This window comes from Rhinopithecus roxellana, chromosome 13 (genome assembly GCF_007565055.1).
Source record: "Rhinopithecus roxellana isolate Shanxi Qingling chromosome 13, ASM756505v1, whole genome shotgun sequence".
Classification (NCBI taxonomy): Eukaryota; Metazoa; Chordata; class Mammalia; order Primates; family Cercopithecidae; genus Rhinopithecus; species Rhinopithecus roxellana.
This window is the reverse complement of record NC_044561.1, coordinates 70232008-70250755: the sequence shown is the minus strand read 5'-3', so window position 1 is coordinate 70250755 and position 18748 is coordinate 70232008. Positions and strand designations below refer to the sequence as shown.

General features: G+C 59.9%; 1 protein-coding gene across 4 annotated transcripts in view; it reads right to left on the bottom strand.

The window, feature by feature from the left end:
• Positions 1-18748, bottom strand: part of KCNQ2 (potassium voltage-gated channel subfamily Q member 2) — a 65251-nt gene that overhangs the window by 25599 nt on the left and 20904 nt on the right. For all 4 annotated transcript variants that reach the window (XM_030914494.1, XM_030914493.1, XM_030914495.1 and 1 more), the window contains exons 2-8: positions 15477-15567; positions 13976-14102; positions 13395-13570; positions 11187-11312; positions 7023-7133; positions 6058-6153; positions 1712-1806 (exon numbers count right to left, since the gene is read on the bottom strand). In XM_030914494.1, coding sequence (XP_030770354.1) covers positions 1712-1806; positions 6058-6153; positions 7023-7133; positions 11187-11312; positions 13395-13570; positions 13976-14102; positions 15477-15567 — 822 coding nt within the window. The remainder of the gene's footprint in view (positions 1-1711; positions 1807-6057; positions 6154-7022; positions 7134-11186; positions 11313-13394; positions 13571-13975; positions 14103-15476; positions 15568-18748) is intronic.

Sequence of the window (18748 nt, the reverse complement as noted above, 5' to 3'; positions counted from 1 at the left end):
CACAGGGAAGGCTCCACCCTCAGGGAAGGAAGGCCCCACCCTCAGGGGAGGCCCCACCCACAGGGAAGGCTCCACCCTCAGGGAAGGAAGGCCCCACCCTCAGGGGAGGCCCCACCCACAGGGAAGGCTCCACCCTCAGGGAAGGAAGGCCCCACCCTCAGGGGAGGCCCCACCCCAGGGAAGGCTCCACCCTCAGGGAAGGAAGGCCCACCCTAAGGGGAGGCCCCACCCACAGGGAAGGCTCCAACCTCAGGGAAGGAAGGGCCCCCCCTCAGGGGAGGGCCCCACCCACGGGATGACCTCCATCCCCTCAGGAAGGGCTCCACCCTCAGGAAGGCTCCACCCTCAGGAAGGCTCCACCCTCAGGGAAGTCCCCACCCTCAGGGAAGGCCCCACCCTCAGGGATGACTCCACCCTCAGGGAAGGCCCCACCCTCAGGGAAGGCTCTGCTCTCAGGGAAGGCCCCACCCACAGGGAAAGCTCCACCCTCAGGGAAGGAAGACCCCCACCCTCAGGGAAGGCTCCACCCTCGGGGAAGGCCCCACCCTCGGGGAAGGCCCCACCCACGGGGAAGGCCCCACCCTCGGGGAAGGCCCCACCCTCGGGGAAGGCCCCACCCACGGGGAAGGCCCCACCCACGGGGAAGGCCCCACCCTCGGGGAAGGCCCCACCCACGGGGAAGGCCCCACCCTCGGGGAAGGCCCCACCCACGTGGAAGGCCCACCCTCGGGGAAGTCCCCACCCTCGGGAAAGGCCCCACCCTCGGGGAAGGCCCCACCCTCGGGGAAGGCCCCACCCTCAGGGAAGGCTCCAGGGAACAGAAACCCCCTCGGAGCAGGTGAGGAGGGCGCCTGAGCTGGGAAGTCGCCGGGCTCAGTTCCCCACCTCAGAGCAGAGGGAGGGCGGGCGGACGGGCGGGCAGGGTGGTGCCCACATAGACGGACTCGAGGGGTCAGGCCCACGTGGACCAGGAGAAAGGCCCTCGGAACCCCTCATCTCAGACCTTAATTTAAGCAAGAGCCAGGCATGAGAATCCCAACTGGCTGCCACCTGCCCTTTTGTAAAACAAAAAAACACGGGAAGGCTGCCCTCCAACCACACAGGCTCACAGGGCCTGCTGGCACTGCCTCGACTGGCACTTTTTAGGCTCCCTTTTCTGCTGTCCGAGGGGCTCCAAGGTTGTCTGTGTGCTCTGTCCTGTTGGGGGACACCTGGGACCCCCAGGATAATTTGAGTCTCCTGGTCCGAAAGCCTCACTGTGATCCGGGGTTACTTTCCTGCCCCCCACGCAGGAGCCCTAGGTCCTTGCTGGGGGACGGGGTCACAGTGCTGGTTCCACTCAAGAAGCCTGGGCACCTCGAGCTGCTGGTCCAGAGCAGCCCGGGGAGGGGCTGTCAGTCCAGAGCAGCCCGGGGAGGGGCTGTCAAGCTCCCTGGGGAGCGTCCTTGCAAGGCACACAACACAGCATGACCCATGGCCAGGATGATAAAGCAACGGGGGAGGAAATGAAAGTGAAAAGAAAGCCGCAGCTCTAACACAAAGGGCAGAATCAACGCCTCAAAATAAACCACACACAGAACTCCTTTGTGAAAAATGCATAAATTTTACAGAAAAAAAATCAATCAAAATAATGAACAACAAAAAATGGGGTTTAAGAACAAATGGAAAACAAAAAAACAGATGTGTGGTGGCAGGTGCCTGGCGGTGGTACCTGTACATGGGCACGGTGACCGTGCGCTCGTAGTACTGCCACGTGGAGTGCAGGTCTGTGCGCGAGAGGTTGGTGGCGTAGAATCTCCAGGCCGACTGCGGAGGGAGAGACGAGGCGGTTGGCGAGGGGCAGGTGGTGAGGGGTGCGCCCAGGAGGGCCAGGCATGGAAGGAATGGGGCAGAGAGGACCTGGGACTCCCATGCTGTCAGCCCGGCACTCAGGACTCTGGGCCAGCAGGCCGGGCCCCAGTGCTGCATCAGCCCCACAGCCTCAGTTTACCCCCTGCTGGACAGACAGGCAAGACCACTTGTCAGACGGTGGGGCCTGGAGGGGAGTGGTCAGGGCTTGACTTGGGGCCCTCAGATAGTTCGCAGGGAGGCTGCGTTCTTTCCTTTCCATGACTCTCACCTGGCCCCTGGTGGTTATCACCTGTCCTGGATGTTAACCTTCCTGCCCTCCCTGTTGGGCCCTGGGCAACCTGAGGCGCTGGGGGTATGGGCCTAACCCAACCTGCATCCTCCCAGGGCGGGGACTCAGCCCGGCTCAGGGCATGAGCCTGTGGGTTAGACTGAACCTTGCCTGGCTGGATTTCCATTCTCTATGCCTTTGTTTTGTTTTGCGGTGCTGAAATAGACATGTCCTAAAGTTCACCACTTTAGCCATTTTAAAGTGTGCGCTTCAGTGGCACCTGCACACGCAGTGCTGTGTGACCACTGCCCCTATCTAATGCCACACTTCTTCGTCGCCCCCAAGAAACCCCCTACTACTCCCCACGTCCAGCAGGCACTCCTGGTTCCCTGGTCCCCCAGGCCCTGGCCACCGCCAGGGTGTACGGGGCTCCACAGACTTCCCTGCCCTGGGCTTTTCCTGCCAAGGACATCACAAGCTGCAAGGCCTTCCCTGTCCGGCTCCCTGAGGGCCATCCTCCTCGTAGCAAGGGGCAGCGCCCGCTCCTCCTCATAGGAGGATCGTATGGATAAATCATATTCCGTTCATCCATTAATAGACATTGCAGCTGTGGCCACTTTTTGGTTCCTATGAGTGGTGCTGCTGTGAAATCTGTGTGCACGTTTTGGTTGAAGTCTGTAGAATGGCTGGGCTACGTGGTAACTCCACATTTCCGAACTTTCTGAGAAACCACCAAACTGCGTTCCAGGGTGGCCGCATCGTTACATTCCTACCAGCAGGGGGCCCAATTTCCACACATCCTACACTTGGTTTTCCATTTGTTAACATGTTAGCCCCCCTGGCCAGGCGCCGAGGCTCGCCACACCTTGGAGGCTGAGGCAGGTGGATCATCGGAGCCCAGGAGTTCAAGACCAGCCTGGGAAACATGGCAAAACGCTGCCTCTCCTTTAAAAAAAAAAAAAATTAGCCAGGTATGGCGGTGCACCCCACAAGGAATTTCTTGTCAGGACTGCAGCAATCCAGACAAGATGCTCTAGGAGGAACGCTGGTCCAGCAGCGGCATCTCCACCAGTGAACGGACGCCAACTCTGGTTTTCAGCCTCCAGAGCCAGTGAAATCTGTTTCCAAGCAGCTTATGTGAACTTCTCAGCCAGGGAGAGCTTCCCTGCCCCCCCGCCTCCGGCACACAGGCGGCTCGCCACACTGGCTCATTTGTGGATGAGAGCTCCCCATCCTCCGGCCACAGTGGTTCATCTCTGGTTATAATCCTTTCTTCTAATTCCCAAACACATTGGACACGTTTGGAGGTATTTTTTCTGGTTTTTGTTGTTGTCGTTGTTGACAGACTCTACTCCAGGTGAAGATGCTGTGAACAGTGTTGAAATGACAAGAAGGATTCAGAACGTTAAATAAACTTAGTTGGTAAAGCAGTGGCAGCGTCTTGGAGGACTGACCGCGAGGCAGTTCCACTGTGGGTAAAATGCTATCCAACAGCATCGCATGCCGTAGAGAAATCTTTCGTGAAAGCAAGAGTGAATCGAGCGGCAAACCTCATTCTTGCCTTATTTTAAGAAATCGCCACAACCACCCCAGCCTTCAGCAGCCCCACCTCATCAGCAGTGGCCACCAGCATCGAGGTGAGACCCTCTGCCGGCACAAAGATTACAACTCGCGGAAGCCTCAGGTGATTGTTAGTATATCTTAGCAATTAAGTATTTGTAAGTGAAGGTACGTGCAGTGTTTTACTGGTTTTTAGACATAATGCTACTGCACACTTAGTAGGCTACAGCATGGTATAAACATAACTTTTTTTTTTGAGATGGAGTCTCACGCTGTTGCCCAAGCTGGAGTGCCATGGCGCGATCTCGGCTCACTGCAACCTCCGTCTCCCGGGTTCAAGCGATTCTCCTGCCTCAGCCTCCTCAGTAGCTGGGATTACAGGCATGAGCCACCATGCCCGGCTAATTTTTTTGTATTTTTAGTAGAGATGGGGTTTCACCATGTCGGCCAGGCTGGTCTCGAACTCCTGACCTCAAGAGATCTGCCCACCTCGGCTTCCCAAAGTGCTGGGATTACAGGTGGGAGCCACGGTGCCCAGCCTGTAAACATAACTTCCACATGCACTGGGAAACCACGAAATTCGTGTGACTCACTTTATTGCTGGATCTCTATTGTAGTGGGCCCGTGGAGAGGCCCAATGGTGCTCTGGAAATGTGCACCAGCTGCTGTTAAGAGTGACCTTCGAGGGGAGCAGGGTGCACAGGACCCTGGGCGCTCAGGTGCTGCCTTTTCTGGCACTGTTTTAACCTTTTCACCACATATACATGGTCACTTTTTTTTTTTTTTTGGAGACGGAGTCTCGCTCTGTCGCCCAGGCTGGAGCGCAGTGGCCGGATCTCAGCTCACTGCAAGCTCCGCCTCCCGGGTTTACGCCATTCTCCTGCCTCAGCCTCCCGAGTAGCTGGGACTACAGGCGCCCGCCACCTCGCCCGGCTAGTTTTTTGTATTTTTTAGTAGAGACAAGGTTTCACCGTGTTAGCCAGAATGGTCTCGATCTCCTGACCTCGTGATCCACCCGTCTCGGCCTCCCAAAGTGCTGGGATTACAGGCTTGAGCCACCGCGCCCGGCCCACGTGGTCACTTTTTAAACCATCAATAGTGGAGTGAGATTTGGGGGCATTTTTGTTCTTCTTTATAATCTTTTGCATGAAAATAAATGGCTTTTGTAGTTTTTATAGTGGAAGATAAATACACACCTTAAGGTGGGCTGGGCCCAGAACCAAGACCACGAGAGGCACATCCCCTGCCGTGGCCACCGACACTCCACGGCTTGTGGCCATGTCTCCAGTCTCTGCCTCTGTGGTCACACTGCTTTCCCCTCCTCTGTGTCAAATCTCCTTCTTATAAGGATGCATGTCATTGCATTTAGGGCCCACCTGGTGTAACCCAGGCTTATCTCCATCTCAAGATCTGCTGTCTAAGACAGGAGAGAGCCTATAGCCACATCCAGCTGGCAGGGACCTGGTCAGTTCTGAGGGTCCAGTGGATGGAAGACTTTGGGGAGGAACTGTAAGAATGGCTGGTCCCAAGGGGGTCCTGCTGTCTGTCCATATTTTGTTTTGTTTTGTTTTGTTTTGTTTTTTGAGATGGAGTCTCACTCTGTTCCCAAGTTGGAGTACTGTGGCGTGATCTCCGCTCACTGCAACCTCCACCTCCCTGGTTCAAGCGATTCTCCTGCTTCAGCCGCCTGAGTAGCTGGGACTACAGGTGCACACCACCACACCTGGCTAATTTTTGTATTTTTAGGAGAGACGGGGTTTCACCATGTTGGCCAGGATGGTCTTGATTTCCTGACCTCGTGATCCTACCACCTCAGCCTCCCAAAGTGCTGGGATTACAGGCGTGAGCCACTGTGCCCAGCCATTGTCTGTCCATATTTTCAAGGTGGCTCAGGAATTACTTGTGGATGCCAGAGTGATCACTGCACCCTACCTACCCCCAAATGGTGGGATGGGGCTGGGTGGGGTCTGGGCGGGCATTAGGGGGGCCTACAGCCAGCATCAGGGGTCAGACGGGGTCAGGGACTGACTCACTGCAGCATGTGGGCTCTGGGAGCCTCAGCCCTGCAGCTTCCGAATGGGTGCACTCGCCTCCCAGGGTGCGGTGGAGAAGACCTGATGGCTGGGCCCCAGCGCCCACACAAGGCAAGGGCCACTCCAGCGTCTTCAGACAAACCACCCTGTGCAGCCTCAGGGGTCGGAGCCATTTCTCAACACACACACTCGCATCCTGGCTCCTCCCACATATTCCCGCAGAGGGTGGGGGCTGTGGCCCCATCCGCAGATAGGGCGATGCCAAGGCCCTGGCGGCCTCTACTCCTGGACAAGGTGGGACCAGGACGAGGGCTGCGCTGGTCCCCAGGGGACGCCTGGACTCACCTGGATCAAGCCTGCGGCCGGGTTCCGCCTCTTCTCAAAGTGCTTCTGCCGGTGCTGCTCCTGAACCTTCAGGGCAAAGCCAGACCCCAAGATGCCCTGCAATTCATCAGGGTCAGGCCACACCCCGGGGACCCCCACACCCCAATTCATCAGGGTCAGACCACGCCCCGGGAACCCATGTCTGCCACCTTCACCAGGGTCAGACCCATCTCCACTGATCCATACCTCCCCCACCTTCACCAGGGTCAGACCCATCTCCACTGATCCATACCTCCCCGACCTTCACCAGGGTCAGACCCGTCTCCACTGATCCATACGTCCCCCACCTTCACCAGGGTCAGACTGCACCCAGGGACCCGCGTCCCCACAATCCATCAGCATCAAAAGGAACCCTCTGGCTTGCAGGAGACATGGCAGGGCCCACACTGAACTCAGGGTGGCCTCTCCTTCCCTTCCACCCAGAAAAGTCTGCACATCCATCTTGAAGGGCACACAGTGAAGGAATCACCGGGGCCAGCCTCTCGCCATGCACCAGCTGCCCTGCCCTGCCCTGGGGCAGCAAAGGTTGGCAGGGCCCCTCCACCTTCCTCTGAACTGGGTGGGCCTCACTGCCTGGAGACCCACGAGGGAGCTGTGTCACCAGCCGCCCTGCCCCTGGTCACAAGGACGTCCTGCTGGGCCCCACTCAGACTAAGAGGGGCCACCAGTGACTAACAGAGCCCCCGAAGCTACAGCCACAGCCCTGGGCATGCTCCTGCTGGGGCTGGGGAACCCCCACTCCAGTCCTCAGGGAACAAGGCCTCTGACCCTGAGCTGCCACCTCCAGTTCCTGGGGGCTATGGACCTGCTGGGAGCCGCTCCTGCCCCAGGTCCCACCCAGGGAACTGTGCCCAGGGGCCTGTGGTCACCTCGGGAGCCTACAAGACCTCATCCCCCTCCAAGGCAGGCAGGGCAGCTGGACTTACTGCAGGAAGCGCGAAGAAGGAGACACCGATGAGGGTGAAGGTTGCCGCCAGGAGCCTGCCGTTCCAGGTCTGGGGGTACTTGTCCCCGTAGCCAATGGTGGTCAGCGTGATCTGTGGGACCGCAGGCTCTGGTCACATGAAGGGCCTGCTCACACCCCTGAGGGCAGGCTAGACGCCCGCAGGCGGCTCAGGGCTTGGGCTGGGACAGATGTGGTACCACCCCCGTGTCACCACCCACACGGGCCCAGTGAGGCCAGGGTTGGGGTTGGCCGCCCTTCATCCCCGGAGCCCTATCTCCTTTTCCCCTACAGGCCAGAAGCAGGGTCCAGCCAAAGGCTGTGTCCCCATCTCACATCGAGAACCAGAGGCCCAGTGACGTGACTCCCACGAGGCTCGGCTAGGACGGCAGCCCCCACCCCATCCCCGCCAGGTGGAGAGCGCAGCTGGGGAGGAGGGAGTGCCGAGAGGGACCCAGAGGAACAGGCGGGGCATGCAGGGGGTTTGCTGAGCCTGACCTGAGCTGAGGCCAGAGGAGAGGGGTGGGCGGGAGGAGGCCATGATGAGAGGCGGGGGAGTGGTCCCCACCGGGCCATGGCAGGGTGGCTGCTCCTGGAGCAGGGACCCCAGGGGTTGTGTTTAGAGTTTCTCTAGGGGTGGTGGGCAAGGGGGCGGTCGGGCCAGGTTGGGCCTCCCCAGGGGTCCCAGAGAGCCCAGGAGCACCCAGCTCGGAGCCTGGGTGAGGGGAAGCAAAGGTCAGACACGTCTCCAAGCAGCTCTGACAAGAGACGCCTGTGCCGGGGCCGAGGAAGGCAGGGCAGGTGCCCTGCATTCAGTGCTGGACATGTGGGGGCCGCAGCCCACCCCCCTTGCCAGAACCGCATGCACCACAAGCCAGGGGGCTCAGGACAACCGCACGGAGGCCGCTCTGGCTTGGACGAGAAGGTGGGCCCGGGACAGGCCCTGGAAGGGCAGGGTCTTAGATAAACAGAGGGAGGGTTCGAGGCCTGAGCACAGACAGTGGGGCCGGGAAGGGGAGACCTCTCACCAGGACCCGCAGCCCCACCCTAGGGAGTTTACCCCAGGCTCTGAGGATGCCGCTGTGTGGTCTGAGGACAGAGTGGGCCGGCTGGGCCGCGCCCGCTCCACACTGAAAGAAGCCGCGGCCTGGCACGAAGCAGCACCAGCACTTAGGGGCCTCGACTGCCGCCACCATGCGGAGTGCACAGCAGGCTCTGGGAAGGAGGCTGCCACATGGGGTGGGCGGGAGGTTGGGCGAGGCCTGGACCCAGAAACCTCTCCTGGGGAGACCAAGTCAGGACCTTAGCCCTCCACACAGTTTCTTTACCAAAGGAGGCAATTTTTTTTTTTGGTTTGTTTTTTGTTTTTTATTTTGAGATGGAGTCTCGCTCTGTCGCCCAGGCTGGAGTGCAGTGGCGCAATCTCGGCTCAATGCAAGCTCCGCCTCCTGGGTTCATGCCATTCTCCTGCCTCAGCCTCCCGAGTAGCTGGGACTACAGGCGCCCGCCACCTCGCCCGGCTAATTTTTTGTATTTTTAGTAGAGACGAGGTTTCACCGTGTTCGCCAGGATGGTCTCAATCTCCTGACCTCATGATCCGCCCGCCTTGACCTCCCAAAGTGCTGGGATTACAGGCGTGAGCCAACGTGCCCAGCCAAGAGGAATGTTTTAGAAGACATGAAACAGTGACTCTTGACATTCTCAACTCAACCACATGACAGCAAGGGCTGAGGGGGGAGGCAGAAAACCAAGAGGGAGAGGATGGGGACTGAGACAGAGATAGAGACAGAGACAGAGAGATGGAGACAGAGAGATAGAGAGATAGAGGCAGACATAGAGACAGACAGACAGAGAGATATGGGCCTGGCACAGTGGCTCATGCCTGTAATCGCAGCACTTTGGGAGGCCAAGGCTGGTGGATCGCTTGAGCCCAGGAGTTCAAGACCAGCCTGGCCAACATGGTGAAACCCTGTCTCTACTAAAAATACAAAAATTAGCCAGGTGTGGTGGTGCACACCTGTAATCCCAGCTATTTAGGAGGGTGAGGCAGGAGAATCACTTGAGCCCAGGAGGTTGAGTCTGCAGCGAGCTTTGACTGCACCACTGCACTCCAGCCTGGATGATAGAGCAAGATCCTGCCTCAAAAAAAAAACAAAAAAAAAAAAAAACAAAAAAAAAGAGAGAGAGAGAGAGATGGCAGAGAGATGGGCGGGGCAGTGAGACATGGACCCTAGCTAGAATGTTGTGGGAGACAGGGGAGTCGAAAGAGGCCAGAGAATCCCAGAGCAGCTTCCAAGCCCCGGGTCCCACTGAGGGCCAAGTCTGTGAAAGAGGGCCAGGCCCTCCACCCCTCCCCAGGCGGTCAGATGGATGGGACACTTTCACACACAGCTCTCCAAAAATTTCTGCCCCTGAAACATTCCCAGCTGCCATCCGACCTGCTCCTTCAAAGTAGACGCCAACTCAAGGGAAAGGAAGCTGGAGGCCTGGCAGATGGAGCCTGGCCTGCGGGGGAGGTGAGGCGGGATTCCCCCCACACTGGTGAGGACCCCCAAAGGCTGCAAGAAAGGGAAATTGGGGGTAGAGCTTATCCTATCCCAGTAGGAGGCACACAGTTAGCGTGTTTGAATCAGAAATACCAGCATCCCTATTTGCTGTTTAAGACTAATCAGGTAAACCCCAAAGAAAACACAGAAGCAGCCGTAGCCGCCGCAGAGGGAGCCAGAGGGGAGGGCACCGTGACCACAGAGTGGGGCTGTATTCTCACCATAAAGCTTAGGAACTGTCTGACATTTAAAAATATATACAAGCATTACTCCGAAGAAACACCCAAATAAAAATCCCAATTCAATCGAAAAGATAAGAAGACTTGCCCACAAAAGACCTGGGGGATGAGCTTGTCCCCACTGAAAGCCCTAGGGCCTGGCAGTCACAGCTCAGGATGCCCTGGGCCTCTCGCTGACCCTACGGTGGGGCCTGAACCACACGATGGCTCAGTGAGTCCAGGTCGTCTGCCTGGTCCACAGCCTGGGCCCTGAGGCACGCTCAGCTCTCAACCCCCACCCAAGCCCTGCCTGGAAGGACAGTGCCTGGGTCTCATGAAATTAATAAAATAACTTCAGATCAGCTGCATCCAACTTAGGCACCAGGTGGAGCTGCTCACACCTTTCCCGCAGGGATAAGCCCACTCGGCCAGTGTGTGCAGGGCTGGGCCTGGGGTCTGGTCTCAGCCTCCCAGGAGACCACAACCCTGCCCCTGCGCACCACCAGCCTGAGGGTGTCTGTGGCCCCAGGTGAGGAGGAGCCCGGGGCCCAGATCTGTTCAGACCTGATCAGAGTGGGGCCTGCGGAGCCACCTGGTCTCCAAAAACACAGGGCCTCAGAGATCCCACGTCCACCCCACACCAAGGGGTCCTTCAGAAGGCTTCCAGGAACCCTCTCGACGGGGGTGACTTGCTCCGAGAGAAGCCCGGCCACAGCACAGGGACAGGTGGCCAAGAAAGTGGGCTGGGGTCCCGGCAGCAGGGAGGCCAAGGAGGGGGTGACCAGTAGAGGGGCCACAGACCCACAGGCTCCAGACCACCCTGGACAGACAGGCTAGAGGCTGAGCTGGGACCAGAGGATAGGCTGCCCTTCAAATTCTCTCCTCTCTTACCCTGAGGGGCAGGGCCAGGGGTGGGGGCCAGGGACAGGAAGACCCAGGACGGTAGCAGCCAGCCATGGGCACAGAGGGCAAAGCCTCCCACTCACCCACTCCCACAGCCACCAGGTCATGGGGTTGGTCCCTGGACCAGGGTTGGCCAGGACAGATCTCCTAGAGACGCCTCTTCTCCCCCTTCCCCCAATGATCAGGATACAGAGCAGGTGGAGGATCACTCAGGAGGAAGGAAGATGCCAACCACAGCTGAGCTCAGGCTCCCTGGGGCCCAGCCCTCCCCACCTGCTCCCCCACCAGCATGGCAACCGTCACCCCGCCTCAACCACGAGCCATCATGACCATGGGTGGCCAGTAGGTGGCCCCAAAGAGATGTATGGAGCCGGCTCAGCCAGCGACAGCCTGGTCCCAGCAAAGTGACAAGGGCACGTCCTCAGTCGGTGTACAGGTGGGACAGCAGGGAAAGGGAAAGCCACAATGACCACAACTCACCAGGCCCCACCAGAGTGCATCCGCGTAGGTGTCAAAGTGGTCGTTCTCCCCCTTCTCTGCCAAGTACACCAGGAACGAGGCCAGGATGAGACAGAGGAAGCCGATGTACCAGGCGGTGACCAGCTCCTGAGAGGTAGATGGTACCACCATCATCACCACCATCACATCACCATCACCACCATCATCACCACCATCACACCATCAACAACCACCACCACCACCAACAAACCACCACCACCACCAAATTCACACCACCACCAACCATCACCACCACCACCACCACCATCACACCACCATGACCACCACACCATCAACATTACTACCACCACCATCACCACCAACCACCACCATCACCACCACCAATCAACCACCACCATCACCACCACAACCACCACCGACCAAACCCACCACCATCACATCCACCGCAACCCATCAGCATCACCACCACCACCACCACCACCACCATCCATCACCAATCCCACCAGCAGCATCAACACCCACCACCACCACCACCACCATCACCACCACCACCATCACATCACCATCACCACCACCATCACCACCACCACCACCAGCATCACCACCACCACCACCACCACCATCACCACCACCACCATACCACCACCACCATCACATCACCATCACCACCATCACATCACCATCACTACCATCAGCATCACCACCACCACCACCACCACCACCATCACCACCACCACCATCATTACCACCATCACCACCACCACCACCACCACCATCACATCACCATCACCACCATCAGCATCACCACCACCACCACCATCACCACCACCACCACCACCACCACCACCACCACCACCACCACCACCATATCACCATCACCACCATCAGCATCACTACCACCACCACCATCACCACCATCACCACCACCACCACTATCATCACCATCATCATCACCACCCACCATCACCACCACCACCACCACCACCATCACCACCACCACCATCACCACCCGCCACCTGCCTCCAGGAGCACTGCAGCCTTGCCAGCCATCCCACTTTGGGCTCTGTCTCCAGGGATATGGGGGCTGGACCCTTCTGAGGCCAGCAGGGGCTCCACGCCAGGGTTGGTGGCAGGGCTGGCACAGGGAAACCCGGAGGGGCCACTGGCTTCACCATCTTAGCTACAGCAGCCCCTTCCCCTATGCCTCCTGGCCTGGGCAACAGCGGCTCGCATGGCCGGCCCACCGCTTCCTCCAGGGTCAGCAGCGTCTATTCTGGCAGCCAGCAGGGCTGGAGAATCTTGGGACTGTTGAGACCCTCCCCCAATCTCCCTGAGCCTCCAGGCACAGATGTGAAAAGGTTGCCCACTGCAGTCAGCACTCAACCCCCACAGCATCCAGGGAGGGAAGGGGGCCTGTTCTGCAGCCAAAACCACCACCCTGGCAGGGCTCAAGAGGGAAGAAAATGGGGAGGGGCCATTTGAGCAAATGAGCCCACCCATGAGCAGGGTGGACAGACAGACAGCACGGTCTGGCAGGATGAGGTCTCGTGAGCAGGGTGGACAGACAGACAGCACGGTCTGGCAGGATGGGGTCTTGTGAGCAGGGTGGACAGACAGACAGCACGGTCTGGCAGGATGGGGTCTCGTGAGCAGGGTGGACAGACAGACAGCACGGTCTGGCAGGATGGGGTCTCGTGAGCAGGTGGACAGACAGCACGGTCTGGCAGGATGGGCTCTCGTGAGCAGGGTGGACAGACAGACAGCACGGTCTGGCAGGATGGGGTCTCGGTCACTGGGGGGCCTGGGGCCCCTGGAACTCAGCATGTGTGGCTACAGCCACCCCGTGGGTCCCCCGGCCAGCAGCCGCCACAAGCTGCAGCTTAAACAACCACCAGGCAGGTGACTAGCACGATGTATCGATCCAGGCACTAAAAACCCAGGAAAGACACCGAGCCACAGAGCCAAGGGTTCGCGGCAGGAAGGTGGGGGCGGCAGGGGCCGAAACGGCTGGCCCGGCCTTTCAAAAAAGCAGCTTTCTGGAGACAGATGACAAAGATGGGCCAAGCCATGGGAAGAAGCACTGAGAAGAAAGGGGAGGGAGGCTCGTTCACACCTGATGGGCTCCAGCCAGAGCCACCACTGACCTCCATCCCTCCACCCAGGGCTCCCGGAGCAAACCCCAGGCAGTGGCTGGGGGCGCCCACCGCCAGCCTCGGCGCCATGACTCACCTTGCTGTGGGCATAGACCACAGAGCCCAGTAGCTTCCAGGTGCCTCCCCGCCGGTCCATGCGGATCATCCGTAGAATCTGCAGGAAGCGCAGGCTCCGCAGCGCGGACGTGGCAAAGACATTGCCCTGGGAGCCGGCAGCCAGCACCGCGATGGAGGCGATGAGCACCATGATGTCTACAAAGTGGGCATAGAGCTGGTGAGCTGGTGCGCCGCCCCCTGCACCCGCATGGAGAAAGCCCCCACCCCAGGTTCCAGGAGGCTGTGCAGAGGGGCGGGAAGGTGTATGCCCAGCGCCTGGTGTGGGCTCTGTCGGGACCCAGGAAGGACATTACTATCGTCTACCCTGCCTGCAGGGCCCGGGACGGGCAGCCCGGCACAACATCCCTCTTCCTGACATTTAGGCCGAGTTAACCACAGGCTCTGACTCCAAGTCAGCAGGTGAGAAGAAACTTCCAGAAGGAGCCAGTCCTGCCCAGCCTCTCTGGCCCACGTAGACCTAGCCCCAGCTCCCCCCAGTGCTGAGTCCATCCCTGGGTCCCTGGCCCCGATTCCAGCAATGCGACCCCCACCAGGCCTCACCAATCACACAGAACGGCTTCCGGGCAAACTTGAGCCGCCCCCTCCAGCCACGGTACCGGCAGCAGCAGCCTGCGGCCCAGATCCGCACAAAGTACTCCACGCCAAACACCACGATAGTCACGATTTCCTGCAGGGGAGGAAAGCTGAGGCCACCTCGAAGCCTGGGGGAGGCCTTGGGGGCCCAGCCTGGCCCCCCACAGGGGCAGTTCTGGCCCAGGGACCAAGCCACAGGGCAGGAGGCCCCCAAAGGAAACTCCAGCTTAGACTGACCCACACAGGGCCCCCACCCCTCTCCAGCCTCTGGGCAGCAAGGGTTGGGCCCTCTGGAGACCGTGCATCCGGGAACACAGCCGAGTACGAACCATGGGGCCACCCTCCCCACCTCCCTGTCTGCGTTGGGGACTCTGTCTGGGCTGGGGAACCCTGTCTGAACTGGGGGGCCCTGTCTGAGCTGGGGAACCCTGTCTGAGCTGGGGGGCCTGTCTGAACTGGGGGAATCCTGTCTGAGCTGGGGGGCCCTGTCTGAGCTGGGGGGCCCTGTCTGAACTGGGGGAATCCTGTCTGAGCTGGGGGGCCCTGTCTGAGCTGGGGGGCCCTGTCTGAGTTGGGGAACCCTGTCTGAGCTGGGGGGCCCAGTCTGAGTTGGGGAACCCTGTCTGAGCTCGGAGGCCCTGTCTGAGCTGGGGGGCCCTGTCTGAGCTGGGAGGCCCTGTCTGAGCTGGGAGGCCCTGTCTGAGCTGGGGGCCCTGTCTGAGCTGGGGGGGGCCTGCTCTGTCTGAGTTGGGGGGTACACAGCAGGGCTGAGCTGAGGGAAGGCCCCAGGTAACTACAAAGGGGGTCTCAGCCTCCACCCAGACCTTGGGCAGCCCCAGGACAGAGGGGCAGGGTGGGCAGTAGAGGGGGGTGCATTCAGATGGGGATCAGTCTCCTCGAGGGCCCCCTACCCCGTTACCAACAGCGACACAGGAACTGCACTCCCGTTGCCATGGTGCCCACCCTGCCCTGGCACAGGGTTGCTGCAAGCATCACAGCCCCCACCCCGACGCCCACGTCTGCCGTCTGCTGGGGACACCCCACAGCTCTGGCTCCAGAGATAGATAAAGTGGGGAGGGGAAAGGGAGGGAAGGAGGGAGGGTGGACCTGCCCAGGGTGGGGTGATGGAGGCAGGGCTGTCAGCCACTGTGAGGTCACCATGAGGGGTGAGGTGAGGGCTGAGTTACAGCCAGGGTGGGGCTGGGGCATAGCCGGGGCTGTGGGGCTGGGGGCAGGTGGGAGCTGACAGAGCACAAAGACATGGCCAGAGCTGGGGCTGGGCTGGGACGGGGCTGGAGGGAGCAAGGCAGGGGAGAGGCATCGTGTGGTGGGGGTGGGGGAGGCCTTTACAGGAAGCCAGGGTTGGGGGCATCAGAGGCCCTGTAGTAACAGGAATGAGGGACAGATGCCCAGGCAGCTCTGGCTCCTTCCTGGGCCCCTCCAGCCCCCACCCTCTCGCGGGGCTCACCAGGATGTAGAGGGCCCCCTCTGAGCTCTTCTCATACTCCTTGATGGTGGAAAACACAGACAGTACGAGGCAGGAGAAAACCAGGAGGAACCTGGGGGCAGGGAACACGTGCTCAGCCAGGCCGCAGCAAGGCACCAGCATGGCTGCGTCTCTAGAACGCAGGACCCCACTCCCCACCCACCCCACCAGAGTCCACTCAGGCCACAGGGCACCCCCACAGCCACCTCCCAGGACCCCAAACTCCACAGTGGCACCGTGCGCAGCTGCCTCTTCCAGGACACACCCCCTCTCCACTCTGGCCCCCGCCCCCTGTCAGGTTTCAGCCCTGGTAGCTTCATCCTTTGGCAGCGTCTCCAAAACTCTCAGAGTCGAATGGGAACAGCAAGGCCCACCCATCAACGGCTGCAAACACAGGAACAAGCCAAACCCCTGGGGCAGAAGGCACCCGATCAACCTTCCCTGCTGCTCGCTCTCAGCCACCTCCTCCAGACCCCAACGCAGATGGCTTCTCTGCTAGTTAAATCCAGAGCCAAGCAACAAGAGCTCCTGGGATCACCTCCTTTCCAGCCTCGTCCTGGCTGCCAGGAGGCTCAGTTTCTCCTTCCTCCTGGGTTGCAGGCGCCTCCTCCCACCAGTGACTTCCACCGTGATTGCTCTTCCCATCCACGTCCCATGCAGTTACCTCACTCACCGATCCTTCTTCAACTTCCCCTCAGACGCTCAAGTTCACGCCCCACCAAAATTCCCCCAAATGCATGTTTTTTGTTTGTTTTGTTTTGTTTTGTTTTGAGATAGAGTTTCACTTGTCATGCAGGCTGGAGTGCAGTGGCTCGATCTCGGCTCACTGCAAGCTCCGCCTCCCAGGTTCAAGCAATTCTCCTGCCTCAGCCTCCAGGGGAGCTGGGATTACAGGCGTGTGCCACCACACCAGGCTAATTTTTGTATTTTTTAGTGGAGATGGGGTTTCATCATATTGGCCGGGCTAGTCTTGAACGCTTGGGCTCAAGTAATCCTCCCGCCTTGGCCCCGCAAAGGGCTGGGAATACAGGCGTCAGCCACCATGCTTGGCCCAGATGCATGACTTTTTCTCAGCCCTGCATCCTCCTCTGATACAAGCGGCTCTGCTACACTTGCTCCCTTGCCCACCCCAGAAAGCTACAGATGGGAGGAGCCCCCACCCCCCCGAAGACCCTGCCGCGGGAACCCGGCTTGCGGCCACCCACGTAGAAGAGACATAGATCTCCCAGCTCTTCCTGGGAGCAAAGCTGTGCCGCCCAGAGCCTCAAGCTGCCGCTCTGGCAGGAAAGCCAGCTCCAGCGTGCCGAAGCCACTGAACACACCAGAGAGAAACCCACTTCGCGGGAAGCAAATGCTTTGTCCCATTTACATTTTTCACAGGTGTTCTGGGATGTGAAGGGGACGTGTCCAACATCCAGGTCCTTGGTCACAGCCATAAAGGAGGCCACGCGTGGGACACGCCCTCATTCCAGGCAATGGGAGAGACGCCTTCACCTTGACCGTGTTGCTGCCTCTCGTTCCAACCGTGCTCAGAATCAGGAGTGGTGGGGACACAGCCACAGAGCAGCCGCCTCCCCGTGTCCGCGCCCTATGCTGTCTTCACACTCGCCATCACCTTGCACACCTGGCGGCACCGCATGGCCGCCACGGAGCCTGTGGGGCCCTCCTGTGTCTCAAACCTGAGCCCTTCCCTGGCGCCCACACCCAGGTGGGAGAGTCCCCACACTCAGGATCTCCTTCCCTCTGTCCCCGAAGCAGTGCTGCAGTCCAGCCTGGGTTCCGGGGCACTGTCCTGGCTCCCCTCTCCCCATTCCCACAGAGGAAATATTCCTTGGATGCCCCGACCTGCAGGGCCGAGACGCTGAGCCGGGGTGCTGGGCAGGGGCACTGGGCCGGGGCACTGGGCACAGGCACGGGCATCCTGGGGATCCCTCCAGCCTGGACACGCCCCCCCCGACCTGCTGGGCTGAGACACTGGGCACAGGCATCCTGGGGGGGTCCCTCCAGCCCGGACACACACCCCCAACCTGCTGGGCCAAGACGCTGTGCCAGGGTGCTCTTGGCATCCTGGGGGGTCCCTCCAGCCTGGACATGCCCCCCTGACCTGCTGGGCCGAGACATTGGGCCAAGACACTGGGCACAGCCACAGGCATCTGGGGGGGGGGTCTCTCCAGTCCAGACATGCCCCCTTGTCATTGGAGCTTTGGGGCATCACTGCACCTGTTGAGACCCACCCCTCCTGTCTCAGCCTCACAATTTCCTTTCCAGTCTGGGGGTGCGGGGGTGCTCATCGGATCGAGGCTGGCCAACCACGGCCAGCAAGTGGTGGCCCCAGAACCTCTGCTGGAACTACCAGGAATAAGGCACCCCCTTCCCACGAAGGTTGTCAACTAGGAGGAGGCAGGCCTGGGGCACTGGCAGGAGGATGGGTGGGCACAGGAAAACCTGCCTGAAGATGAGGTCACAATAAGGAAGGCAGCACTGAGGGATGGAGAAGAGACCTGAAGACACATAATGTGAGCACCTGGATCCAGCTGTGCCTGAAGCCCCTTGGACTTCCAGGTTTGTAAGCCCATTACTTACAACACTCTAGACTTGTTTTCTGCCCCTTGCAAACAAAAGACCCTGACCTTTCAGGCTATGATCAGCTGACAGACATGGGTGTGTCCCTGCTCTGAGCCCACACCTGACTCCACAATGCTGTGACCACAGCTACTCTGACCCACGGCTCCTCCCTGGGCAGACAAGCCTCGTGGCTGTGACACAAGCTGCCACGGATCAAAAAGGGAAAAACAAGTCCTCGGTGTGCGTAGCTATTTAGGGAGCACAGGTCAGCGTTGGTCACAGAAGCTGGAGGGTTCGGGGAGCAGAGGTCAGCGCTGGCCGCAATGCCTGGAGGGTTTTGGAGGGTTTGGGAAGCGGAGGTCAGCGTTGGCCGTGGTGCCTGGTGGGAAGAGGACACCACTCCGCTCACAGCTTCACTGTCCTGTAGGAGAGCCCCTGGGGAGCACCGCAGAGAGGGGAGGGACTCCCCAAAGGCTGAGCTCCACGGCCCAGGAGAAGAGGGAAAAGCCCCAGCGTCTGAGCTCCCGGGAGAAGAGGGAAGAGGGAAGCCCCAGAGTCTGTGGCCGGCAGGGAGACTTCTCAGACTTTTGGCCGCAGAGGCAGAAGGACGGGGCCAGGCCATCCAGGCACAAACTGGGGCCCCCATCACCCCAGGCTTAGGCTCTGAGCCCCCAAACCAGGACGGCCCA